We start from the raw sequence: 27491 nt of genomic DNA on the forward strand, positions 1-27491 counted from the left end.
GTGGTGGTCCCGTGGGTGGTCCTCAGTGACCTTATCGATCATGTACAGTACACAGCCCACTAGATGGCGCTGTTAAACCACGCAATTTTTTGTTAGTGTTCCCCGCTCCCTTTTTTTTTTTTTTTTTTTTTTTTTCTTTTCGACGAAGTTTCTATCTCTGCGCACTGTGACCACTAATTCCTAAGTATTTAACCTTGGAAATCTGTGGGCAGAAAGTTATATATCACATCTAGAGACCAAGATAATGTGACGTAGTGATGAGCGCCTCTTGACAAATTATACTTTATAATACACCGTCCCATTAGAGGCAGAAGAAAATTGTATTTAGGGATCCGATCAAAAGTATGGATATAAAGACAAGGTGACGATGACGAAGATGACGATGAGGACAGTAACTATAATAATAATCAATGGCAGATCCAGAGGGGGCGCACCGAGTGTGCGCCCCTCTTTATTTCTTGTTAAAACAAAAGAAATAAAAAGAAAAATGGGGGTGCATGCACCCCCCCCCCTTTACGGAATTCTTGAATCCGCCCCTGATAATGATGATGATGATGATTTTTTTTTTACAATAATAATAATAATGATAATAACAATGAAACGAAGAAGAGGAAAAAGAGTGACAATTATAGTCACTATAAAAAGAATACCACTATTAAAAAAAAACAAACACGAAACCTGCAGGGATGGTATAATTATGTCATCCCCACCACCCTGTGAGCTGGGGGATGTATACTTCCCCCCCCCCACCCCTGCTGTCTATGGCCCTCTATCAGAGTGATGCTGAAAAGTAGCATTTAATTTGGGGTCTAACTCTAATATTCAGCTAAGCATTTTTAAAGGCAATCTCCACTCTACTTTCTTTACCAACGTTATGTGAATCACAAATGATAATGTTTAGTCTGTAATCATAGACTAACGGAAACAAAGACGAAAGAAACTAACAAAACACACACAGTCATGTTTAAGACCGGAAGATTTCTGTGCTCATACAACGTATATTGGGAGACATTAATTTGCCCATGTCTTTATGGAATGGACTTCAGTGCGAAGGGCAGTTCTGACACGAAAATTAAATCTTGGTCCACGGAACACTGTATCAGAGATCAGCGGATTGGAGAGAAATCGTCGCCAGTGCCGTACGGCACTGATCGTCGCACCAAAAGAGCGCCCGCTTTGGTCTTGTTGGATTACATTCAGCGCTGCTCAATCCAGGTAACAATCACTGTTTGGTGGCGCTTCCCTCGGAAATACTTGCAAGTATTTCCGAGGGAAGCGCCACCAAACAGTATGGGTGATATAAACTTTCTGTGCATCATTTATGCCTACAATTAATAGATGAATGAATAGTTACTATCAATTATGAGCGAGAGAGAGAGAGCGAGAGAAGTGTACAGTGTAATGAATGAGAAAGGATAACATGATTGCCATGTTAACTTCGATTTGTTTTAAATAAAAAATGTTCAATCAACGCGTGAAATGTCTTTCCCGGGTGATTTCGTTATTTCGAAGATTCGTTATCCGAAACACAGGAATTCCCTGTACCTTTTTATTAATCCAAAAATAAAAAAGGGTTCCTTAAATCGAACATTATGGCCTCATTTTGAAGGTTCGTTTTTCCAAAGGTTCGTTAATCCGAACATGAAACAAGGGTCGCCTTTATGAAGATTCGTTAATCGAAAAATGAAATAAGATTCGCTATTCGAAATTGAATTATATATATGTGACAAAGCTGGGGAGTGGGAATCATCGTTAATGATGTCGAGTAGTTATGAGGATGGAAAGGGGATGATCTATCACGATCGAGGGACCACGGATCCTTTTAAAGGGGATGAGCAGTACAAGCATGTGTGATTTCTTTAATGTTTTTTTTTCTGCCTTTGAGTGACCTCGATACTTCGTCATGCATGAGTCATCCTGATGATGATACAGAAGAGAGAGCAAGGATGAGGTGATAATACTTTCTATTTTATCAATAATAATGACAAAGTACTGTATTCCAGTTCGTCGTATATGTGTATCGTGTGTTTGTGTGTGTGTTTATCCATGTCTGCATGGTGCGTGTATGTGTGTGCGGGTGCACTCTAAGAAAAATATTTATAGGTTCAACTTTGCACCTTACCAGTGTCACTTTAGGAGTACCTTACCGGTGCAACTTTTCATGCACCTTACAGATCAGAAATATGCAAAGTTGCATCTTTAAAGGTGCTCTATTGTGACACTGGTGAGAAAGGTGCAAAGCTGCACTCATAAAAGTGCTCCCAGTGTGCACTGTAGGGGTGCAAAGTTGAACCTATTTTATCATAGAGTGTGTGTATACCATATGGGCGTGTTTTCATTCATTTCTCGATCATTATCCTCCCATTGTTCCCCTAAATTACGTCACCGTATTTTGCCACTGAATGAAATTTATTTCATTTTCGAAATTACGAACCTAGTTTAATTTTTGGATTAACGAACCTTCGGGGAAAGAACCTTGATTTGTGAAATAAAGAACCTTCGGAAGAACGAACCTTATAATAATTTTCGGATTAAGAAATCTTCGGATTAATGAACCTTATAATCGTCTTTCGTTAAAGACCCATGTTGAGATCCGTACACTATATAGCTGCATGCCCCACCTCAGTTTGTCATTATTATTAAGGGCAAGCATTAGCAGGAAGTAGTAATTTCGCAGCGTGAAACTAAAACACCCATAATAAAGGAAAACAAACAAAAAACTCATATTTGTGATGAGGGGTCTTTGTATGATAGCTCCTCATAGGACATTGTATCTTTCAAGGCAGGGCCTGATACAATAGTCTCCGACCAATATCTCGAAGTTCAAAGGTTATTCTAACAGCTGCTATTAAAAAAAAATCATACCATATAATTGTTAATCAACGAGAAAGTAGTGAATAAAATGTTACTGAATCTTGATAAAACATCGCTTTTGAAGTACACTATACCGCGAAGTACATCTGGTCTGAAGTAATCTGAAAACTTTGCTAGTTTGAATAAAACTATACCAGTATTCAACTGAATTGAAGTATATAGGCCCTATACAAATTCAATCGTTTTGCTGCGTTGTGGCCTGTGTATGGGGAATGGTTGCTGAGGTTAAAAACTATAGGTATTAATATAGTTCAGTTCAAGTTCAACTTCAGTGACATTTATTTCCAAAAATAGGAATATAATATATAAGTACAATAACTTGCAGTCAATTTTGAAATAGGTCTATCGATAAAACCATTTCAGATGATCTTGGATTGCAGTTTTAAAGGACAAGTTCACCTTCATAGACATGTGGGTTGAGTGAATGCAGCAATATTAGTAGAGCACATCATTGAGAGCTTGAGGAAAATCGGACAATCCGTTCAAAAGTTATGAATTTTTGAAGTTTCTGCTCACTCAAGGCTGGATGAGAAGACTACGATAGCTTGTGATGTCACATGAGAACAACGATATAAAGAAAGAATAAACAAAATTCAACAAATTCTCATTTTTCTCGCATAACAAAAGAACACTTGACTTCTCTCTTTCAGAAGGCAGGTGGAACAATATTACCCTTAACATATATCAGTAACAAGTCGAAGAAATGTGCACTTAATTCAAAAAGTAAAGTTTTGTAAAATTCTCTTTTTATTTTCTTTGTATGGTTGTACGCATATGACATCATACACTATAGTAGTCTTCTCATCCAGCAGTGACTACGCAGATACTTTAAAGATTCCTAACTTTTGAACGTATTGTCCGATTTTCCCCAAACTTTCACTGATGTGTTCCACTAATATTGCTGCATTCACTCAATCCACATGTATATGAAGGTGAACTTGTCCTTTAAAGACATTCTATTAGAGGTCCGCCTTTGGGAGGAAGTTTGGTCTATCACCGCATTTTCCTCCTCATGCAGTCGTTTCGCTCGATATGAGTTGCCGTAGACTCAGTTCTACTTCCGATCGTCCATGTACCTTGGCTTCATAAGCTTTCTGAGAGAAAAAAGATGAGATCGTTTTGATATATATATATATATATATATATATATATATATATATATATATATATATATATATAAGGGCCTACGTGCAATTAATTATTTCCAAACCTTTTTTTTTTTTTATCAGTGTCATGTACATGCATGCATGACAAAAGTTGAAAAAAACTTGAAAACCCGGAAAAGAATAGAATCAAAACGACATGGAATGATGACCCGAGAGGCCTAGGCCTACTCAACAGTGTTATGCAGTTTCATAAAGATTCGTTAAAGAGCCGTGTATACATTTTTCTATTGAAAGTGGGCCTACATAATTCTGTAGCTTTTCAGTTGTGTGAGCTAGCCAAATCCTTATTGGTGCACCAACTCTTTACATTATAATTCAGTGGGGTATCCAGGCGGGGCGCACCGCGGGCGCGCCCCCTTTGGTATTTGTTAAATCATAGGAGACAAAAAGAAAAAAAATGGAGGGGTCCCCGTGCACTCCCTTTAATTCTGTAACCCCCCCCCCCCCCTTTAAGGAATTCATGGATCCGCCCCTATCATTGGTTTAATCTTCGAGAATGTGGGGGGGGGGGGGGGTGAGTGGATCCACATCCCATCACACCCCATGCATCCCAACCCTCAGCCCCTTCGACATACACATTTTTTTGACTTTGAGGAGCGTTGTGTTTATGTTTGCAATTTTACACACAAACTTAATCAAAATGAATAATTCCTGCGATGCTATGCTTGGTTTTGCGCTGATGAAATGATAATAATGATTAAAAAAATGCATCCAACTTTAGACTGGAGAAAATGCCGTTTGCGAGTCGTATTGATAAAAAAGCTGCAATAATTGCTCTGCTAGTCTATTAAAATACACAAAGGTTTTTGTGTGCCAGAAAAAATACCCTCATAATGTGGCGACAAGAATAATTATTAGCTCGTAAACACTGGTGTACTCAGTATTGTGCCTGTACTCCCAGTACCCATGACCATCCGTGGTTTGTGAATACTGTACTAGTAATGTGTGGATGTGGGATGTGTGTATGAGCCTGGCTGGGATGTTGTGTATGGATGGATTGATGGGGATAGCAACCGACTGAACTGTACCATCCCAGTGTCGCTTGCCGCCGCGTACATTATTGGACTCGCAGCGAAGGCGATTGATGTGGCGCTCATCTTCACTACATGCAGGCAGCAGGCGCAGCGGCGGCGGCGGCGGGGATGTGGCGCGATGGTCAATACGATCCCACTCGTATGAATCTTCACCGTTCACTCGTACAAGAACAGTTGCGCTGCACGGGCATACTACTGGATGGCATGCATGCAGCAGGCGTATGCAGCGTAGCGTCGTGCGTGTGTGTCCGTCCCCCGTGCCACCGAGAGATATCTGATTCAGGGTAAAATCTATGCACACGCACAGGCAGTGCAAATACATCATCAATGCATGTCCTCCGGCCGCCGGTCTGTCACGTCGGTCCTCAGTATCCGGATATCCCTAGCCACTTTATCCTTTAGCAGCGAGCGCCTTGTTTGTGGGTACCGTTATTTATAACAGCATTCTGCAGGCGGACATTTCAATGGAGCAAAGATTTTCACCCATAATGTCCAGTTGCTAGGATTTTTGGACTCATATGCTCGTAATCTGGTAGTTCCATAGTAACCTTATACGTGCACATACAAAATGGGATGTGGAAATAGCACTGACGGTAAGGGAGAAGACGGGGAAAAAGGATTTTTCCACCGAAGACCGAAAGTGAGCATTCGCGTTGGAAATCATGTCAAGTTGTCCCCGGACGAAACAACGGTTGTTTTCATATTTGGTAAGGACGTCAACATCTAACTTGTTAGTGATTTAACGTCTGAAATCATGTATTTTAGTCTAAAAGTGTTTTTAAAGACGTGTTAGACTCGTACAAAGTCCTTCTCACAACAAGTCTTGAACTATCTTGAGACCAAGTCCTGTGTAAGGTTAGAATCTTATCTGTAACGTTAAGTGTAACTGGTTTAAATTTAAACATGACTTTTACTTTACACTTGCCAAATTTCGTTACCCTCTCAAAACAGTTAACAAGGGGACAAAAGTTTAATCGATATGAACTGAATTGAAGACAGAAAAATGAGGGGCGTGCTTCATCTTCAAACAAAGATGCTACAGCAATATTTTAAGAACTGAAAATTCAGATAATTCTCAAAGCAATTCTGGTGTAAAAGCTAACTGAACTTGTAGTTGTAAATGTACTCTATGTCTCTACACCGTCACTAGTCTCAAAGAATGCACACTGCACTATAAAACTGTACAGCAATAAATCAATTGATGCAATTCAATGCATCCTCTCAATTTGGGTTGGGTTCTAGACCTCTACTATCAAAGAAAAAAAATAACAGGTTGTGATTCCTGTGGCATGGTCTGTGCAAGCACATTTGATATGATGTAGATTGTAGACTCTAGTCAAAATAGTCTAAATTGTGAGTCTCCAGTGTCCATGCCTTTGGAATCCATCAGCTTCAATCCACTACACACATTGAAGGGTATGGTTGCCCCACAATCTTACACTTACAGTATTGCTATCTGATGAAGATGTTGAAGAACTGTGCCATCCAGTTGTCTAGTAGAACTCCAGACATTATCTTGAGCAGAAGAAGAAGTGTGTTTTGTCAGTGTGAGTGTGGTCTGTTTGGAGTCTGTACCAGTGTATACTAGTCGTAGGCTACTGCAGCAGTGAGCAGGCTGTTGCTGGATCATCATTAATTTGTTTGCTAATGATGATTGTACTGTAGCTGGTGTGTGTACCAATACCATGTACAAGGCTACTACATAGTGCTGACAGGCCAGGCTTTTAAGGGGGCTTAATTATGTTAGGTTGCTAACATTAGCACAGACCTGATACACAATAGCAAGATTGTTATACTGTATTGTGTGCTGTATTATGAATGGAACTAGGGCAAGGATGCAATGTTGTGGGGAGGGGGGGGGGGGGTAGGGGCTTGGGTAAAAGAAATGTAAACTAGCAATTACTTAGTACTGAAGGTCTACCTCATTGTTTATATGTGACTTAACATCTTTCCACCTTGATATGACAATGTGTCTGTGGTTATAATATTAGTAGTTACATGTAGGTCTAATGGTGGAGATTATGGGACGTCATGGCAGGATTAAAGAGGGGGGGGGGGGGGGTTGGCCAAAATACTGGGAATAATGTTTACATCCCCCTAAAAGTGTTCATGTGTGTTTAAAGTTGTAGCATACTCCTCATTGCTGAAATTAACACACACACACATCTAGATGGAAAACTCTGCATAATATGGAACTGCTGCAATCATCTATGGTGCTAATATGCCCCCCCCCCCCAAAAAAAAAAAAAAAAAAGTTGCCACTTTGTTAACTGCATGGATATTTACATTGAACAAAAAAAAAACCCAAAAAAGAAAAACAGTGAGCTAATGAGACCATAAAGATGAGACTACAGAATAGATTTGATAACTGTTGTTGAGGTGTGAATTTTCTTCAATTTGTCCCCCTCTACAAATGACATTTGTAAGATTGCAACTGCATAGTTTAACAAACATGTTGGAAAAAGGAACCACTGGACTCGAACCTGTCATCTTGCTTTCAAGTGTTGTTGCTGTTTTGTGGAGGGAAACTTATTTAACCTGTTATTGTTTGTTTGTGCATTAGCAAACATTTACAATTGTGTAAATCATAGTGTGTTTGTTATTAAGATCTGATAGATTTCAAACAAAAAAGAAATCATTTCGATTCATTTATAACATAAAGGGCTTTTATAGATGCAATGCATGGCTGAAAATCATCAGCTCTCATGTTTACGCTTAATCAAAGCTTAAGTCACACACACATATACACACACACACACACAAAAAGTCTTTGAGGAAAAGTGGTGATATAATGCAGAATGGGGCATGTATTGACACATACATTTTATTTGTATGTGTTAGTACTAGCAGAGTTATGCTGTCAGTTTTAGAATATGTTAATGTTAATGCTGCTATACATGACACGTCCAGTTTTGGGAAGCAATGGGTTTGGTGAAGATGGAAACACACTGGCATGTTTACAACTGTGTGCAAATATGCATTGGGTATGAAATGCATTGTAGATGTGTGTTGCTTGGTAATTGATATAATTTTTCAGTAAAAAATGTTCCATCACGAATCATCAATTCCTTAAAAAGAAAAATAAATAACTGAAACTGAGTGTTCTTACATGCTTGCTTGCATGTTTGTCGTCATATGGTGAAAGAAACCAGAACTGTTCTAACTTGTCATTGATTTCAACTCCTTTTGCAGGGGGGCCTGGCTCACGCAAGGGGCGAATTGTTGATGATATGATTCACATGTATGGATTCAAGGCACTTATTGTTGAGGACATTCTTCTTGAAGAGCTCCCCAAGAAGGTACCAAATATTGGAACGCCCAACAGCATCAGGGAGACAATGAGTGTCGTCTCGGTGAGTGTTTCTTTTTCAACCAAATATCAAGTTCCCAAACTTGTAAATAAGTGAGACTACTAGAGGGAGGAAATTCTTATGCCGGTGCCTTTCTTTGCTGTACACAGGTGTAGCATTAATACATCAATTGCATTGTATTTTGCAGACTTCCAGTAGAAACCGTAGCTCCTGACCATACAGTTGACATTAAATCACTCTAGCACGAGATGATATACCTTGGTACTGATTTTTATATGGACAAACAAGTTAAAGTAATGAAATTTAGTGGTTTGGTATGATGATGATGATGATGATAACAATGATAGTATACAACAACATGTGTAGCGCTTAAAGTTCATTACTTCCTCGAATTAGGTTTAATTGTGATGAAATATGCACTATTGTTCTCTTTGTTTGATTTTTACTCAGTTCATTAAAAGCCAACACGAAGATGGTGAAATATACACTTTAAACCATTGCACTTGCATCATGTGTTATTATTCTTTGCAAATCAGAAACATGCAGAATACAAGCTCTTCAGGGATTTGTGCAATACCACATTTTTGATGTGTTGCCTGGCCACCTCCCTGATTTTTTCATCTACAAGCAATCAATGTCCAAGAAATTAAATCATGTTTGGATGGCCTGACAGTGTTATTGCACACGATCCAACCCTGATTGTACTGTGTAGAGGCTGCAGGGCATGTATAGCCAGGAATGGGAAACACACACAATAAAAGCAACGACAGAAACTCTGACACTCTGCTATTCACATCCCTGGTACTTCTATCAAAAATGCTTGGCTCCAGTGGTCCTTAATTGAAAATGAACAGCAGTGTATCGATTCTTTTCATGTACGGGCTTGAGTGAAAGACAGCAAAAGAAACAACAAAGAAATGGAAAAGTGAATAGAACACTCCAAGGTACGTGAAATGCATTGAGTGCGTAGAAGTGCAGGTATAAAATCAGGAAAATAGTGTGACATTAAATGTGTTTACGGTTACTGTAAGCAAGGTATGTTTGAAATAAGTCTGTGCTTAACATGTGGCACTGACAAATATTCAAAATGAAATTTTAAGGAATTGTATCAGGTGCCTGAATTTATAAGGTACTACATCACTTTGATTTGATAGTTACATTCACTGTAAAAGTGGATATTTTCGTGTGACTAATTTTTTGCACTCAGTAAAAAGAGTTTTGCATGTTTGTAATTCCGCGAAATCAAGACATCAACTTACTAGAACATATGGCAAGCAAAAATATTCGCGTGCTTTAATTTTTGCGCTCTATAGTATCTGGTTTGCACAAAAATTTCAACACCGTGAAAATTTCCACTTTTACAGTAGATCAAAATTGGCCTTTCAATCAATTTTCCTTCACAAGTAATGCTAGAGAAAATATAGTTAACATTTCATAGTCTAATAATATCTTTGTTTGAGTCTCATGATCATCTTGGACCAGAGGTAACCATTAATGGTATTCTTACCACACTCTCTTGTGTCATTGTTCAGTTCATTGAGAGGTCATGCAAATGGTTTCTGTTTGAGTTGTATTGTGATGAAGCATTTTGTAGGTCTAGCATTTGACCAGTTGTCTTTTAAATCACAGAAGCTTCTTCTAGACCTATTCCATAACCCAAACGCCTTTTACACCTATGAAATGACCTCCTATAAATGTGTCATTCTAGTCAGATTTTCTCTTTGAAACCAAACTTTGAAGTGTGATGTTTCTGTTCTTGCATTTTATATATTTTGTCATACAGACATGTCTGTTCAGTCACGTGTCCACAATATTGCACTGTGTAATCTAAAGTTGCACTTTGCTGTTTACACTGCAGTGAGTTTTGAATGTGCCCACCAGAGCACTGAGGAGCAGATACAAGATATTAATGCTCATCACATGATACCTGTTCCCTCATAACCTGACTTTGTGGCAGAAAGATGTGTGCAATTTATTATTCTCCCTCCTATATACATCTCAGTTCCGTTACAGAGGATTCCAATTTTGTGTTTGAGCAAATATTGCCTTTGCGCAAAGGGTGTTGACATAGTCTGTGCTCATCGGAGAATATTGCAATACATTGTGTATAAGAAACTTGCAATATTTCACTTTTCCGTGTACATTGTGATGATAAAATGGTGATGTTATTGGACTTCAGAAAAATTGTCAGATTGCCTCTACAAAGGATATGGGGAACTGTCTCTGCAGTCAGTATCCTACAAATACGCAATAACATGGGAGGCCATTAAGATTTTTTGCCAGTGATCATACTTATTGTAAATTGTCAGAGCACTATTTATGCAAACTTAGAAACTTTTGTACTTAAGGCTGGAATTTTTATCTTGATTATGCTTGAGCATCATTGGCATAGTTGCTATGGCAATTATTAACATCAAAATGTTACAAATTTTCACTGTTGAACTGTCAATGTAAATTGTCCCACTAATGATATGGCATAGTTGCTATGGCAATTATTAACATCAAAATGTCACAAATTTTCACTGTTGAACTGTCAATGTAAATTGTCCCACTAATGATATGATGTTTTCCTTGCGGGACGGTGCTTTTACATACCTGCTGCATTTCGTTTTAAAGGTGTGCATACCAGTCAGCCTAACTTTAATTTTCATTGCACTCAAGATTGCTGGTGCATTGAAGTGATGGGAGTCAAAATGATGCTTGATTTTTGGAATGGTTTCAAAAGTCACCAGCACCATCATGTACAAGTACATTGTATCTATTTATCATATGGCACAACTCTCCAATTAAAATGTTAGGTGCTTTACTTCAGGCAGACTGACAAACAATTAATGGTGTCATTGTACAGAGCTACATTTGTATGTAGATCTCTCATCCAGCCTTGGAGATAAAAAGCAGTTTGTAAATGAATGGTACCAACTGCAGTCAAGTGAGCATTAAAGGAATGATATGAATGTGTTTTACACACAAGTGACAATTGTGCAAAGGAAATAAAGCTACTTTCTGCAAGGCATGTGATAGACAAAAGGGTCATGCCGTTAATGTAAATTACCAATGTAGATTAGTTGTGAAATTGCAATGAAGTTGACCAGACACATGCACCAAGAAGCCTGCTGTTGTTCATGGCTTGGATACAAAACATAATCAGTCTAAGGCATAACTATGGAATAGCAATAAGACATTCATCTTGTTTGTTTTAACACATGAGTGCATGTGACATGGCCATCTTAGTGGTGGAATCGACCATTAGGTTTCTCTCGAGAGTGGTGAAAGAGCATAGTTTGTCTCAGACGACTGCAGATTCACCCAGCTGGATCAGCATGAAATGGGGCTATCAGCCTACAATGGCATTTCTGCCCAGATGAACACCAGTAAATTGTATCAGCATCATGTTTCTACAAAACAGGTCGCGGCAATGTTGACATGGAGATGATAGCTCATATCATCCCTATCTGTTACAATAGAGTGATGTAAAATTAAAAAGTTAACCCTACAACTTTATGAGTACGAGTGGAATAAACAATAAACACCACATGATACGAAGTTACATTCCAAGCCTTTGAGGATCACACACTTTATGGGTCACTTTCAGCAGGTTAGTGCCAATAAGTCATGTACATAATATGTGACCCGCTACAACAAAAGGATCAAAAAGTCAGGGGAGGACAATTTTCTAAAAATGACATGATATTATTCACTTACTCTTCCACTTTAATTTCATATATAATACGACTCAAAGAATAAGTCATAAAAGTACTCAGTTGTCGAGATATCAATGATTTTATAATCGCATGTCGAGTGGTTTAGGAAATTGGCGTTTCAAGAAAACCACCTCCAAAGTTTTCCGTCCGACGCTATCATGATCAAGGGGAGGTAAGACAGTTTTCACCTCTTGACAGTAGAAGGTATGCTCCTAGCAACCTCCACCATGTTCATTCAAGCTTACTGCCAGCGGTCTATGCACGACATAGTAACCAGGATGCCACACACTGACCAATAAGATCACTCCCTTGTTGCTAGGGGCGGAGTCTAGCTGCAGCGCTAAATCCAAATCTTCGGACATGTTTCTGTTCCGTTGAAAGTCGGAAAATCATTGCCCAGAAAATGCTACAATGTAATTTCTTGCCTTTCCTTTGATCATTTAGCTTTGAAATTTTGGCAGATGATAGATGATAGATTAGACTACAAAATTATACCAAAACAGAAATCCAATAGTTTTGACTGATTTTGATGATCTGACTTCAAACTCCATCTTCTCGGCTCAGCCGTCAGCAACTTTAGGATCCTTTTGTTGTGGCGGGTCACATATTCTTTCCTTTTTTTCGGGGGGGTATAATCTCATGAGAAGGCTGTCACGTACTGTTTTATAAAACAGATATAGAAAATAAAGACACATAAGCTGGGTTCACACGTACAAAATAGTGGGATGACGATCGCGATCCATATCTCAAGTTTTTTTGCGAGCGTCCACACGTACCAAATTAGCGGTATAGCGATCGCGATCGGTATCCCGCTAATTTGGCAAGCATCCACACGGACCGAATCATCCCGCTAATTTCCGATAGACATAACAGCAAAGCCTGCAAATTGGGTCACGCAGCGCCCCTCTCTATCACTGCCTGTGCGCACTTTCCTTTGCCCATTGTCTTTTACGCGACAGTAGTGTGGTTCGCCAAAGAGGTGAAGGACCTCTTCGCAGAGGCCTCGCTGTTGTGATGTGCGCATTGCATGATGGGATATGAAAACTCGAGATTCCAATCCCGACCGTTCACACGTACCAGCGCGGGGCCAATTATCCCGCTAATCGATGAACCAGCGCAAGATTTCTTGGGATTAGCATCGCGATGCTTATCCCGCTAATTTTCGGGTTTTTTCTGTCCACACATGCAAAAAAACCCGAGTTTGTGACGATCACGTGCAAAAAACCCGAGTTTGTGACGATCGCGATGCAAATCTCGAGATTTGTATCCCGCTAATTGGTGCACGTGTGAACCCCCCTATAATGTGTCATTGACTGTGAGTATGCTTTGGTCTGAATGATTTTTTTTTTCTCTTTCCTTTGATCAGAGATTGTGGCTATAAAAACAAAGAAGAGGTGTAACATTTCTGTTGCACTAAGCATGCTATACGGGATGGAAATCAGTGTTTACATTCCTCAAGTTCTCAGAGCTGCCTGAGGTGCATAAAACTCATGTGTTTGATTGAGGCAGACTTAGGATCATTAATAATGCAGTGTGTATGTACAATAAATTGTACATTGTATTGAGGGAATTAGCAAATCCAACAGAATATGCATCGTGAATCTTGTGTATCTTAACACAAAATGCACAGATTGTACATGTATCTTTGTGCAAAAGACATGCTCTTGGGTACAAAGTTGTATTATTTGTTTTCTTTATCTATTGTACAAGTTGATTTTTATTCTGATTTTCAGTGTTAATACACAATAAACATTTTAATTTTGGATGCGTATGTCAGCACGCAGGCAGATGTAAACACAATTGTGGGGTTCTGAGAGTTCTCATGTGAAAGTCACCCTTAATTCATTGTAGCTACTGATATTCATTTTAGCCTTTCAAACTATTCATGGCAGACTGCATGTCTCTCTTCCACTCAATATGATTTACAGAAGTGGTTCCCTCGGCATGTATGCTTTCTGCATGTTTTCAAAGAGATGATTTAGTGTGGTATATTTGTGCATCAGTGAAAAGCTTCCAAGCTGACTGCAGTCTGATGGAACAAAGTGCAAATAATGCAGCGGTTGTATCATACAGTCCTTTAAAAAGCTTTTGCGAAGGGGACTCTAATGTAAACCTTGAATAATATGATACAAAAGTAGCATCTACAAGTATACAATTGAATTGACTATGTATACATAGATGCAGGCTTATGGACAGTGGTGACAGTGTCATCTTGAGAATCTTATGTAGAAACTTAATATTTGTGATTTCAGCATCTTTTTATTCTCTGTCGTATCAGTGTTCAAATGATGGATTTGCTGCACTACATTAAGCAAAAACAAAAAAAAACAAAAACAATATTGAAAAAGAAATTTAATTTACTATTAAAAGGTGGACCATTTCCATGATATCATTTTAGAAAGGAATCTCTGATACAGTCAAACATGTGGGAGATTAGACATTCTAACACAGTTTTAGACACTACAGCAAGATGTTTTGTACATAAACAAGAAACAAAAAGGTTAGAGTTTGTGTATTTCAAGTTATATTTAGGAGTGTAAAAATTCTCATTTTCAGTGTCCTTGAGTTTACAGTCTTCTCAGCTGCATTGTCTGGAACTCTATCACGGTACATGAAGTTTTGTGAGTCAACACTGTTTGACTGCACATTTCGTCTTCACGAGTAGCTAAACATAAGAAATGGCAACTTGAGACACTTGTTTTGTCTTTCAGAATGGATGAATGCAATTCTTATTTCTCAAAGCCCACAAAGGCATTCCTGTTCAGCTCACCGGAGCTGAGGATTCAAGTTTGCTTTTCTGATCACTTTATGTCTGTCGTCCCTCATCTCCCCTTTGTCGACTGTCTGGCCTCACCCATCTTTCATACAGCAATCACAGTATTGCATTTGCTTTATTACCAGTAATGCATGTGATGAACATCCTCTTTGAACTTTTTATATTTTTAGCTTCTTTCAAACTCATGCTTAGTATGACTCATTCTTTGGAGCAGGGGATTGTTTGAGTTGTTCTAATGATGACGATGACTAGCATTAGGGGCTTGGGGATGGGACCCAAGTTTTGGGTCCCCAAGACGAAAATGTGTGTAGATATGAATATTTAAAATTTTCCCTAGATTCAGAAGTGCTAGTAGCCAATGCTGCACATTGGCACTGGTCCGATGGTCCAGGACCAGGAAAAATCACTGTCGGACCAGTAACTTTTTCAGGAATGGACCAGTAATAAATGGAAAACTGGGTCCTACTGGTCCGATAGACAGGTCGGACCAGTAGAAAAAATGTTTTAGTGTGCAGCCCTGGGAAGTAGCGTAACCAAATAGGTTCAACTGCATGCTCTGCTTCCCTCTCTGAGCAAAATATGTGAGAATTTAATGCAATATTGGTACGAAAGGATATTTACATGAGTTTGATTGATTAACCATTTAAATTAAAAGTGTCTTCCAATTACTCATGTAATATTCCTTCTGAGAAATTCCAGGATTTTCACATATTACAGCAAGCATACATTCACTTTTAGTGGAACAGTGATTGTTAACATTTGTATTGCTGGCACGAGAGAATGATGCCATATATCTCTCCATGATATCCTTGCAAGAGGATGCATTTTTATTTCATTTCATTTTTCTGAAGTATCAAAAGGTTTCATTGGCAAAACCATGTACAATGTAGAAGTGCAGCAATACTATCAACTCTTAATGTTCCTGTTCCATTCAGTGAGAGTATAGGAACTGAGTCCCTTCAACTAATGAGTGTATTTGTATGACATGGCCCCATCCAATTAGTAGGTATTTCTCGCAAGGTGAGAGTTGGTGTGTAGTTTTATGTGTTTGCCCTTATAGGATCAGCCTTCAGTTGTACTGGATACCGTCAATAAAAGTCCTGGTGATTTATGACAGACAGGTCCCATTGCCCACACTGTGTTCACTGACAGTATCATTCTGTCTAGCACCACACTCAAGCTGGCTTCATGATGCATTCCTAACATTATATCACAAAGTTAATACTTTTCCACTATACTGGTACAAATTCTATACTTCATAACTCTGTTGAAAAGACAAACAAACAAGCAACATCACCTTGCTAAAAAAAACAACACCAAAACCCACTCACACAATTATTTTCTTCCTGGACAAAGGGCAAAAAAAGTCATCATGGAGTATCTTTTTCAGACACACAAATGGGTCGACATTTCCACACACCATATACAGAATTAAATGAATCAATGCCCCCCTCATACACTTTTTGTAGTGGTGTGAAGAAGGTATAGTGTAATTATGAACTTAAAGGATGTTAAAGTCCATGTACATCTGGAATTTTTATCACCATCCATGCAAACCAAGCATTGATTTCTGCTTTTGTCTTTTGGTTCCCCCCCCCCTTCTTTCCCTATCCATATCCGTAGGCAATGTGAAATATGACCATGTCATCTGATAGTGTAATATGAGACCAGTAAGCTATATTACTCCTTTGTGCGTTTTACATTCAGAATCTTTGTCTCTTTCATTCTCTGATTTGAAATCCTTGCCCTTGCACTGTATGCTGTGTGAGACTGCCTATCTCAGGTTTTCATAAGGTTATCCCCTTGTTGTACAAAAGAAGTGATGTGAAGTTAAATTGTATTTTTTTTTTACCTTTCTTTGTAACACTGCATTATGTTGAATATTGCTGTCTTTGTGCCACTTGTACACATAATAGTTCAGACACACACCCACACACATGTACAAACAGCACACAGACATGGACACAAAATGCAGAGACCCATATATTCACCTCTTGCCAATTTCAGTGCATTTCATTTCCCTTTGTAGTCTGTTCTCCATCACTTTGCCAATGAAGTTTGCCTGTCTATGATCATTCTCCTCTCTATGACTCTCATCTGCCCCATTGCCATTCGTTCTCCTCCATCCCTATCAATCCTTCAGTCTGTCATTTCTTGTCAACTCAATATACATCTCCATGGAACTAACTCATCTTGATTTATGAGCTGGGAGAAGGTAACACACAGTCCCTCACAGTTCCCCAATGAACCAACCAGAGTGTATACAAACCTGTATTCACTCTGTTCATATCTTCCTGTGATAAGAGTGAGTGGAGAAGCATGATTCAGCTACCAGCAGAGTGTGTACACACACACACACACACACACACACACACACACACACACACACACACACACACACACATCCCATGAGCACCATTTGAATGGGAGGGTTCATCTCTTAGATGCTGCAGCTTTGGAATGAGAGAAAGTGAAGAAGAAGGGAAGATAGAGAGAGAGTTTCTGTAAACAGCCTTTCTGTATATTTTCTTGCTTTGGTCTACTTGGAACACGAGCGCTGCAAGTGCGGCATTCTTCTTGTGTTTGTATTACAGTTTATTGCAAGACGTGCAGTCGTATGCATACTGTACATTGCAGTGGATCATAGATATTTCAACAGCTGCATGTAAAAGGCATTATGTCTCGAGGCATGCATGCATGTCTGCATGTGCATATGAACGCATGTTTGTTTGTGTGTTTGCATATTATGTGCTTGTTTTTTTCGTGTGTGTGTGTGTGTGTGTGTGTGTGTGTGTGTGAGTGTATGTGTGTGTGTGATGTACATATTGTATTTATAAGCCATATATTTTATGCATTGGGGCTTGTTAGACAATTTTGCAGATGGGTGGATTCGTAATCAAGAACCATGGTGATTACAGGAAAAACAGGTCGGCTTTGTTTAAAGAAGCAAGGTTATCAATTTCTCACCACGAAGCCAATAACATGGCATTTCGGTTAAAGGAACCAGTGTTTTAGTACTGTAAGAGCGTAAATTTTTGTGCAAGAATTCTTCACGCTTTTCTTGGTAAGATGAGTTCTGTGTGTTTTTTATCCCACAAAATCAACGGGATCAACACATTTTTATTTTGTGTGTTAGATTCATATCAAGTAAAATGCATGAAAAAATTCCACTTTTACAGTGGGTGTTCATTATGTGAGTAAACATCAATTCCAAATGATAGTGTAGACGATAGTATTTCAGTGAGCCTTGGCTCTCACTAGACAAAACACAAAAGTATGTCTTTATTTAAAGAAGTAATGCTTTCTCTTGAATATGATGCATTGTGTAGCATTATATCTGTGTCCTTGTAAGATTAAAGAGCTCTGCATGCTATATAGTGTTTTATTGGCACCAATGTCTATTCATAAAATGAATGTCAATGAATAGGGATTACCTAATCCCCCTAATCCTGATTGTGTCACCGTGGCCTTCCTGATGGCCTGAAGCATTATTACATCTGCTTGTGCTATCTACCATACAAATAATGTGTAGTTTGTGCAGATTAAAGTAACGCTGATGGACAAACTTACAGCTACGTGTATGTGCATTGGGCCAAAGGCATATGGTCAATACACTGGAGTTTTTTGAAGTTTTAGCATATTATGGCTGGTTGCCAAAATCCCTTCTCGAAGAGGGCTTAGGGAATTCTTGAAAGCGCCTAGATTTGAAATCTCAGTGGGATTCAGGGCACTGCCAAAACTCAAGTGTCTCCAGGCTAGCCCTGTGTCAGATGCATTGTGGGATTGCTCGATCAGTAGCAAAGTTTGATCCCGTCTCTGTTGCAACTCGCTTGCCAGACCAGGGTGCGAACAACATACACTATATACTGTAAAAGTGGAAATTTTCGCGGTGTGGAAATTTTCACGCATTTCGCGCAACCAGAACCTAGCAAGAAAATGAAAGCACGCGAATAGTTTTGCCTGCCGTATATTCCAGTACCGTAGTTGATTTCTTGATTTCGCGGAATTGAAAACACGTGAAACTCTTCTTGCCCGGCCAAGTGCAAAAAATTAGTCGTGCGAAAATATCCACTTTTACAGTACATGCAAGAGTGATAATACGCATATTGATGGGTAACAATGGTACACATAGTAGTGCTGTGTAGAGCTGATTGACAGGCGCAAGAAGATTTGGTCTGGTGCTATCATGCATGTATTTCGATCACAGAGTACAAAACATGAATGCTGACTTAATATTCAGCATGAGTTGTCTGTCATTGTTGTGCTTTCTTTATAATTTCTATGAATCCATTTGTAACTTGTGAATGAAATGACAGATGACTTCTTTCCCTTGTAAAGTTTAAACATTACTATGTATCACTGGCTATGAAAGCAGCTGAAAAATATTAATACAAATGTACACAGTACAGCATTACTGAGCTGAGCCAGGTGATCTGGCTGAATCAGTCATGAAGCATTGTGCACAGCAACTGGTATAGCTGGTTTGCATTGCGTAAATGGCATACAAAGGTACAGCTATGAAGAAAGGGTAAAACACGCACACACACACACACACATCCTGTTTTATACCTAAATGAGATTCTAAAATTCCCATAGACTTCCTCTATCCTTTACCTAGATGAGATTCTAAAATCCTTATACTGTAAAACATGATATATTCGCGGCATGAAATTTTCGCGAATTGGAACTGACAGCCTTTTTCGCGGCATGAAATTTTCGCGAATTGCCACTGGCGTTCAATGCATGTAGTGTAGACAAAAACTTTCGCGTGCATTTTAATTTCGCGAATTTTGCCGCTCGCGAAATTCGCGAAATTAAAATGCACGCGAAAATTTCTCGTTTTACAGTACCCTTTATGTAGAGAAGATTCCACAGCCCCCATAGACTTTGCAAAGGATTCACCAAGATCTTGTCTGTGTCACTTGATATTTCAAATGTTTTGAAATTGTACTTCTTCCTATAAGTTGTGCATGCCAAGCCAAAGGCTTGCTTGAGTCTTTCCTGACTTTGCAACTACTTACATGCAATCACTCCAACCACAAAAAAAGAAAAAGAAATAGATTCCAAGCTGCCAAGTGATAGTAGATAGTTCGTCACTTGGAATCAGTCAAGCTTAGTCTTGACCCTGACTGCTACCTAACACCTGTTTATCAGTACAGCTGTGCCTTCGTCTTTTTCTTTTCTTTATTTGATATTATTAGTGATAGCCCTAGCCAGGTCAAACATGGATTGTGCTATGCATTGCCTCGGCAGGTTACGTACTGTTTGTTTGGGGTTTATTTGGATAAATTTATTCCATTGGCTGTACAATGCCAGGCTCTGAGATCTAACAGGAGTGGGTGGGCCACCGACAGGAAAGCATTATGGTACCCCTGAAGGCACAGTTAGGGCTCTGGCTGCAAAAGTCTGCAGTCCGCCTACTTATTAGCACACTGCTGCCTCAATTAGCACCTCGTGTGTGAAATTTATGACTTTCCCTCATGGTCACATCATGGCTGCATCATCAGTTCAAAAGTAAAATGGCCTTTTATGCCATCAGATGTTGAAACAGCAAGATTGAAATATTTATCACATAATTCCACTCTATCCCACAGCTGACAATGATATTCAGATGCGCATTGCTGAGTGGTACACTGTAAATTATTCTTTTACTGTTGTCCAACACTTCTGGCCTGTTCTTTACTTTAAAAGTCTTCCATGTTCAGGCTGTCTCTTCATTTTATCTGTGAATCTTCCAAGGCAAAAATTAGCAGTACATCCATGCAGAAGATGAACCCTATGAGAACAGATTATGATAATAATACATGTACTAATGATAATGGAGTCTTTTAATGCGCCATGTCTGTCACACAGTGGCACTCCTGGCACAGAAAGGTAAGACGACCTCTCACTTTGCTTCATTCAGGAAAAGACCACAATTGAAAGAAAGCACACAGATAATACTGGAACAAAAAGTTTGAGTTCTTTCTTGAAGACAGGGAGTGAGGTCTCCATTCTCAGTTTCAAAGGCAATGAGTTCTGATACATATATTGTACCAAGAAGGAGCATACAAATACTTTCATTATTATAAATGCAAGCTGATACTATACTAATGTTATCAATCCTTAATGTGCTTTGTTCACCACTCCATGCACACAGGAGTGTTGTTGTTGTTGTTGTTGTTGTTGTTGTTGTTGTTGTTGTTGTTGCTGTTGCTGCTGCTGCTGCTGCTGCTGCTGCTGCTGCTGTTGTTGTTGTTGTTTTGCCAATATGCACAGATGTCTGGAATCTAATTGTCAATGGATAGAGATAACCTAATCTCCCTTTTCCCTATTACATCAAGGTGTCCTTTCTGTTGGACTGAGGTACTGCAACACCTGAAGTAGCTTGCTATCTCTACAGCTACTGGGAGGTCAGTTTAGGAGGAATTACAGAATGCTGCTGGGAAAAAAAAAACCCAGCAGGTGAACCTTGTGAGGATTACTTGATATTCTGTCACAAATTTCCTATGAAACCTGACAAGATATTTATAAGAAAATGTGTCTTTTTTTTCTTGAAATTTAATTTGGCATTCTTAAACTGTGTAACTTCACTATTTTTATGTATTATCATTATCTACAGTTTATATATCATTAATGTAATCATTATTTATTTTCCCTTCAAAATATGCTTGTTTACTGGGTATTAGTATGGTCTTTGATTTGCAGAGGTTGCCACCCCTGTGAATGTCATTTGACCATAAAAGGATATCTTTTGAAAATACTTATAGACACAGTGTGAGTCCTTGAATCTTGGATATGATACACTCAGTACTTTACTTATGATGCAACCACTCTCCGGTTCCTCCTCCTCTCCCACCGGTATACACTTGAGAAAATGTCACCACAAATGGATGCGCCATCATCCACTTAAGGAGGTGAATGAGGAGAGAAGATGTTCTACCCTCCATTAATGACACTCCCCCTCCTTCCCCACCCTCCCCCCCCCCCCTCAAAAAAAAAAAAAAAAATGTTTGTGCTGGGTATAGAAACCTCATTTTTGTCTACCTGGCATTATGTGAAATAATAATACATTTACATCCTGCTTTCCTGGGAAAAGGTTCAAGTTTATGCATTGCCTGCAATGTAAATGACTGCACACCTCTAAAATTTTGATCTGAGTCCAGATGCATGCATTATTATTTGTTGAGTTGACCAGTTCTTCTGCATACTCTGATTGTATAGAATATGCAAGAGAAACACACCTTGCATTTAATATGTGGCTTTTTTCATACATAACCCTTTATGTACTGACATGTGAATGAAAACACATTTTACTATACTGTAGCATGTGTGGCTCGGCCATACTGATTTTAAGTATAACACATTCACGAGAGCTAGCATATGTTTAGGGGTTATGAAAAGGTCATACATTTAGCTTTGAGGGACTAAGCCATGAACATGGTCATGATCATGGTCTTTCTAACATAACTACCGAACCAGTGTCTGGGTACATTGTTAATGAGTGCTGTCTGCTGTAATTCATGGTGTAACCTTGGGACATGATGCACGTACCCAGCCATTCATATTGCATGTGTTGCTTTTTATCATCAGTGTTTAATGAAAATATTACATTTCAGTATGTTTACATAATCTTCAAAAATTTATACAAATTACTGTCTGTTTAGAAATATGCAGTTTAGAATTTGTTCAATTTACTGTCTGTAAAGAAATGCAGCTTTAGAATTCATTCAAATTACTGTCTGTAAAGAAATGCAGCTTTTATAGTTTAATAATAGAGTAATGTTTAAAAAGAAATGGCATGTTCCTTGAAACTGAAATGTGGCCATTGCTATTCATTCAAAGCTTTTCTTAAATGATGCTTTTCATTGGGGATTTTAACATGTCCTTTCCCTACGGTGTAACTGGAGTTCAGCAATTTTCAGCAGAAGCTAACAGCTGCTTGATATGAAAGCAGCCAGGGCGGCAGTGGGAACATTGAAAGTATAATCATGCAAAAGTGGTTTCTTTCGCAGTGGTTTTATTTTCGAGCTTTTCGCGCTTTGAGGTTGAACCACGAATCTAACATCACGCGAAAATGTTTTAGAAAGTCGCGCGAAATTAACCACGCAAGGAGCTGTTTTGAACTCGCCACTTGTTACAATGCTATTGCGCACATGCACACACGAAGATTCTGCGCATTGAGTGTATTGATGGTCAACACACACACAGCGATACCGCGCAATGTAGGTACAAGCATGTTATAAAGTACTCGAGAGACAGGATTTCAGGTAAGCCTGCATTTAATTTCAATTTCTATTTAATAAATAAAAGAATAATTGGATTATAGTTTGGGTTTTCATGTGCAAAATAAAACAGTTTTTGCCAACTGAATTTACAGATTTTGCCGACCGCGAATTTAAACACACGCAAAAAAAGTCAGCACCGATGGAAACCGCGAAAGTATTTGTACGCGAAAGAAACCATTTTTACAGTATATGTGACCGTGCACCTCAAAACGACCATAAAGTCGCACACACTGATTTTGCGTGAGGACTGAAAATAAGTGAAATGGGTCAACTTAGCCGAACTTGACTTTTTCATATTTTCTGAAAGAGCGGGTCTTCTTCTACATTATGCTAAAATTTGGTATCAAAAAACGGGCAGGAAAGTTTGTTTTTTAGCAATTTATCTCGAACATTTTTGGTAGAATAGTGTGATTATGTGTGTCTTTAGAATCCCTTTTTCATTTCTGAAAAACCTTGTCCACACTCTTCACTTTCAAGTCTAATAACTTTTGAAAAGATAATGCTACTGCTTTGAAAGTTGGCATTAATTATGGACAGAATGTGCTAATGTGGCATGCTTAATTTCAGTTTAATCTAATAATCCCTTCATTGTTGTTACTCTGGTGGTTTACTTCCTGTTTTTTGTCCCATTCATCGCACAGCCAGCACGGTTTGGTAAGGATTAAGCGCTTGAATAGACACTGTACTTCAGAGCCTCTTTCCTCAGTTCACACTTTTCCTGAGTTTGTGCTTTCTTTCCAATATTTAGATAGGTTAGGAGAGTCCATTTGATTTGAGTTATACATCATTTTAAAGCTTAAAGTCTGCTCTTTCAGAATATGGTCTTGACTAAAAATTCATGTCTGGCGACTTTTTGTTTGTTTTGAGGTGCACGGTCACATATGAAAGCCATGTAGACACCAGGGGCCCGTTTCATAAAACTTGTCATCAGTGACAAGTTGTCATAGATTGACAAGCTACTGAAATCCTTGCATCTGATTGGCTGAGAGTAAATTTGTCATAGAAATGTGGCAGTCGTCACTGATAACAAGTTTTATGAAACGGGCCCCAGAAGCATTAGTCATATTGAGGACAATGTTTTCCTACAAATACAGAGAGATAAGAACACAAAAAAATCAGATAACATCTCTCACTCTCTCTATCTATCTCTCTCTCTGTTGCCATGCAACATGTGCACATTATTTACATGTATTATTATGCATATAAATAGATGGAAAAAGGATCAAGAATAGAATAGACATATGAATGGGGATCCAAATGTAGAGAGAGGTTGGAACGTAAGAGAGTGGAAAGAGAAAGACTGCAGTTGCTAGCTGACTCAGTATTACGCACAGTCACAGACTGCATCACAAAAGAATTGGTACAGAGTCAGTGTGCGTGCAGAAAAGAGAGAGAGAGAGATGGTTGTGGTATAAATAGGGGATATATCATATTCTTCTCTCTTCATCTCTCATATCTATCATAGAGTGGCAGCCGTGCAGTAGTAGGAGTGAGTGTCTTTCTAACCAGGGGTGTGCTGCATATTTTATGCTTTGGGTTCCTCGTCTGCAAGCTCATGTTGTATGTGGCTGCCTTTTATCTGTTGTGTTTAAACGCACACAAGCAACAGAATTTAATTGTGTGCTACCTCTTTGTGCTTCCTTCTCATTCTGTCTATCAGATGGCTTATCTTTGCCTTTTGATATCTTTTAGTATTTCTCTGCATTGATGTGCTTGCATTAGCAGCATCAATACCTCATTAGTATATTATTGGATTCCTAAATGAATTACTTCATACACTAGGTCTTTTACAATATTAGGATGTGGGGTGTAATTCAGTAGGTTTGTAGGGTGTGACTCAATATTAAAGAATTATGAGTATATGTGTATGGACTGCTTCATGATGATACCGTATCTGAGTCTACACTGCGTGTTCCTGTGTTTTTGTTTTTTGTTTTTTGTTGTTGTTGTTGTTTTTACTATTCACATCATCTCCTGTGTAGATATTATTTGCTGGAGTACTGACCAGATTTGATGATGTTCATTTAAACATGCATACAAGGTATATGTTATTTAAAGATGGTCCGAAAGCTAAAGCACTTTGGTTGATTCCTGCTGTAAGAGAAAATGTGTGTCAGCAAATGTTTTTACTAGGCACATTATTATACACTATAGTGTTCACCTTGGTTATAGCTCCTGTGGTTAGTCCTTTACATTACTGAAAATTCTGTACATAATGGCCTATATTGGTTCCCTGAAATGTACAGTACAGTGCCCCAGTATTGCTCTCATTTTGACAATTTTCTAAATGATGTAAAATAGCTCACTGCATGTTTATTTTTATCTTAAGTTAGTTTTATTTGAAAGCCTATTAAGACTTTACCAAGAGACTGGTGTGTCACATAAATAATTCTGACATACTTTTGTTGACCTTTGACCTCTTTTAAATTACATAGTTACATATTCTATATATGAATACAATGAAATAATAAAGCATAAAACTATTTTTAAAATGGACGGGTGGTTTCGGGCATTTTAGTTACTAATGGGTTAACAAAGGTTAAACATCTTATATCTGTCAAGGAGAACAGTCCAACGCTAATGTGAAGTGATGCCATATTGGAACCCAGGTATACAAAGTAAAAATCAACCATTTTGTTAAAGGGATGGTACAGTATTGGTGGAGATGAGAATTGGGCTTCTAACTTATTGCGAGATACCAAGAAAACACTTATGAAGTAGTACAGAGCTTACCATTTTAAGAGGAATTCAAAGTTTATTTGATGAAAATCGGGTTTGGAATGACTGAAACATCCAAAAATAAAGTAAAACAAAGCGATCGTAATAAAATGTGGGTCCCACACTTTATTAGAATTGCTCTGTTTTGGATATCTCAGCCATTCCAAAACCAATTTTCATCAAATAAACGTTGAATTCTTCATGGAATTACATGCTCCCTCATATTTCATAAGAGGTTTCTCATTATCTCACCAAAAAATGTAAGAAACCTGAAATTAGGTCTCAACCAAAACTATACGATCCCTTTAATAAATTGTTTTATTTTTTTTTATATGTTATCTGTACCTTTGGTTACCAAAATGGGTGAAAATGTTCAGAGTTTTATGTTAGAAGGGCTTGGTGTGTTAGAGATCCTAAAACTACAATCAGTGAATGTTAATGCATCCTGAAAGTCTCTGATTAGGGTTCCAAGCAGTATACTTTAATATAACCCTATTAATACCCTTCTGCTGTAGTGGTGGCCTAGGCAGTCCATCCTCCAAGGACTGCTACATAGCTATCAAATGAGAAATATGAATCATGTTAGGGAGAAGGAGAGGAACAACAGAACAGGGCATGTAATGTGATACCAGGAAATCAGCAGTTTACATCTGCATGGATTTCTCAGTCTGAATTGGGTGTTTTCATATCGCCAACCCAGATGGATGACCTGTCTGTCTGGCACATTATGGTCTGTATTCAGCTCAGTCAGGAATGATGGACAAGGGGAGTCAGACAACATTGACACAGCCTCCCCTCCCATTCCTGACAAACATCCCATGCAGTCCAATATATTTTAGATTCTTCCAAGCCTATCACTGGGAGTGCATACACACTAGCCTATGCTTCAGGCTGACTGTTGTATTCTTTTTTCCACTCAGTAAAAATGAGGAATCTCAACCATTTGTAAATGGATAAATATGCAGAATAGGCGTTTTCACATCAGCCCGATAAAAATCCAAGCTCGAGATATTTTTCAATTTCCCAAGTCAGAAAATAGCGCGCTATTTCGAAACATCGGGCTGATGTGAAAATGCCTCATGTGCAAAATTTTCACTGTACAAGTGATCTGGGATGCTAAACAGGTAACTAGTAATTGAGTAATATTTGACTGGTCTGCCCTTGTGCTATGAGAAACTTGAATCTTTCAATAAATGGTAAAACAAAACAGTTCATTAATAGAGACATGCATCTGGATGCAGAATATGTCAATTTCCTTGTACTTTAATGATAATTGTATAGGGACGGTATAACCCAATTCATAGAAACTTTTTTTTGTGTGTGTATGTGTGTGTTGAATGCCTTAGGTATGTGCATTGATCAGTATTTCCTTTTTGAATTGTTCATTTGATCAAAGATATTTCTTCCGTGTTGATTCCATAAAGCAATATGAAATGGGTATTAGGCCCAATAGATTTTTATCTCCTCTTCCCACCAAGCTTGCTATTAAGATGTGAATATACATACATTTTGTTGTTTTGATTTTAATAGGAAATCTTGTTGGTGTGGAAAATGTGTTTGAAAGAAAGGTCCTCAGACTGTGTTTTATAAGATTAAAGAAAAAACAGTAAAGTGATTGTTATTGTTGTTAGTATACTTTGAGTA

At 38.4% G+C, this 27491-nt stretch overlaps 1 protein-coding gene across 1 annotated transcript in view; it reads left to right on the forward strand.

Annotated features, from left to right (window-relative positions):
- Positions 1-5225: 5225 nt before the first annotated feature.
- The window catches only part of LOC139733950 (uncharacterized), a 74587-nt gene continuing 52321 nt past the window's right edge, over positions 5226-27491 (forward strand). The window contains exons 1-2 of the mRNA XM_071644766.1: positions 5226-5781; positions 8267-8427. Of these exons, the coding sequence (XP_071500867.1) occupies positions 5643-5781; positions 8267-8427 (300 nt within the window). The 5' untranslated portion in view covers positions 5226-5642. The remainder of the gene's footprint in view (positions 5782-8266; positions 8428-27491) is intronic.

Source organism: Diadema antillarum, unplaced genomic scaffold (assembly GCF_040938485.1).
Source record: "Diadema antillarum isolate AM-2024a unplaced genomic scaffold, OU_Dant_1.0 scf00000025, whole genome shotgun sequence".
NCBI lineage: Eukaryota > Metazoa > Echinodermata > Echinoidea > Diadematoida > Diadematidae > Diadema > Diadema antillarum.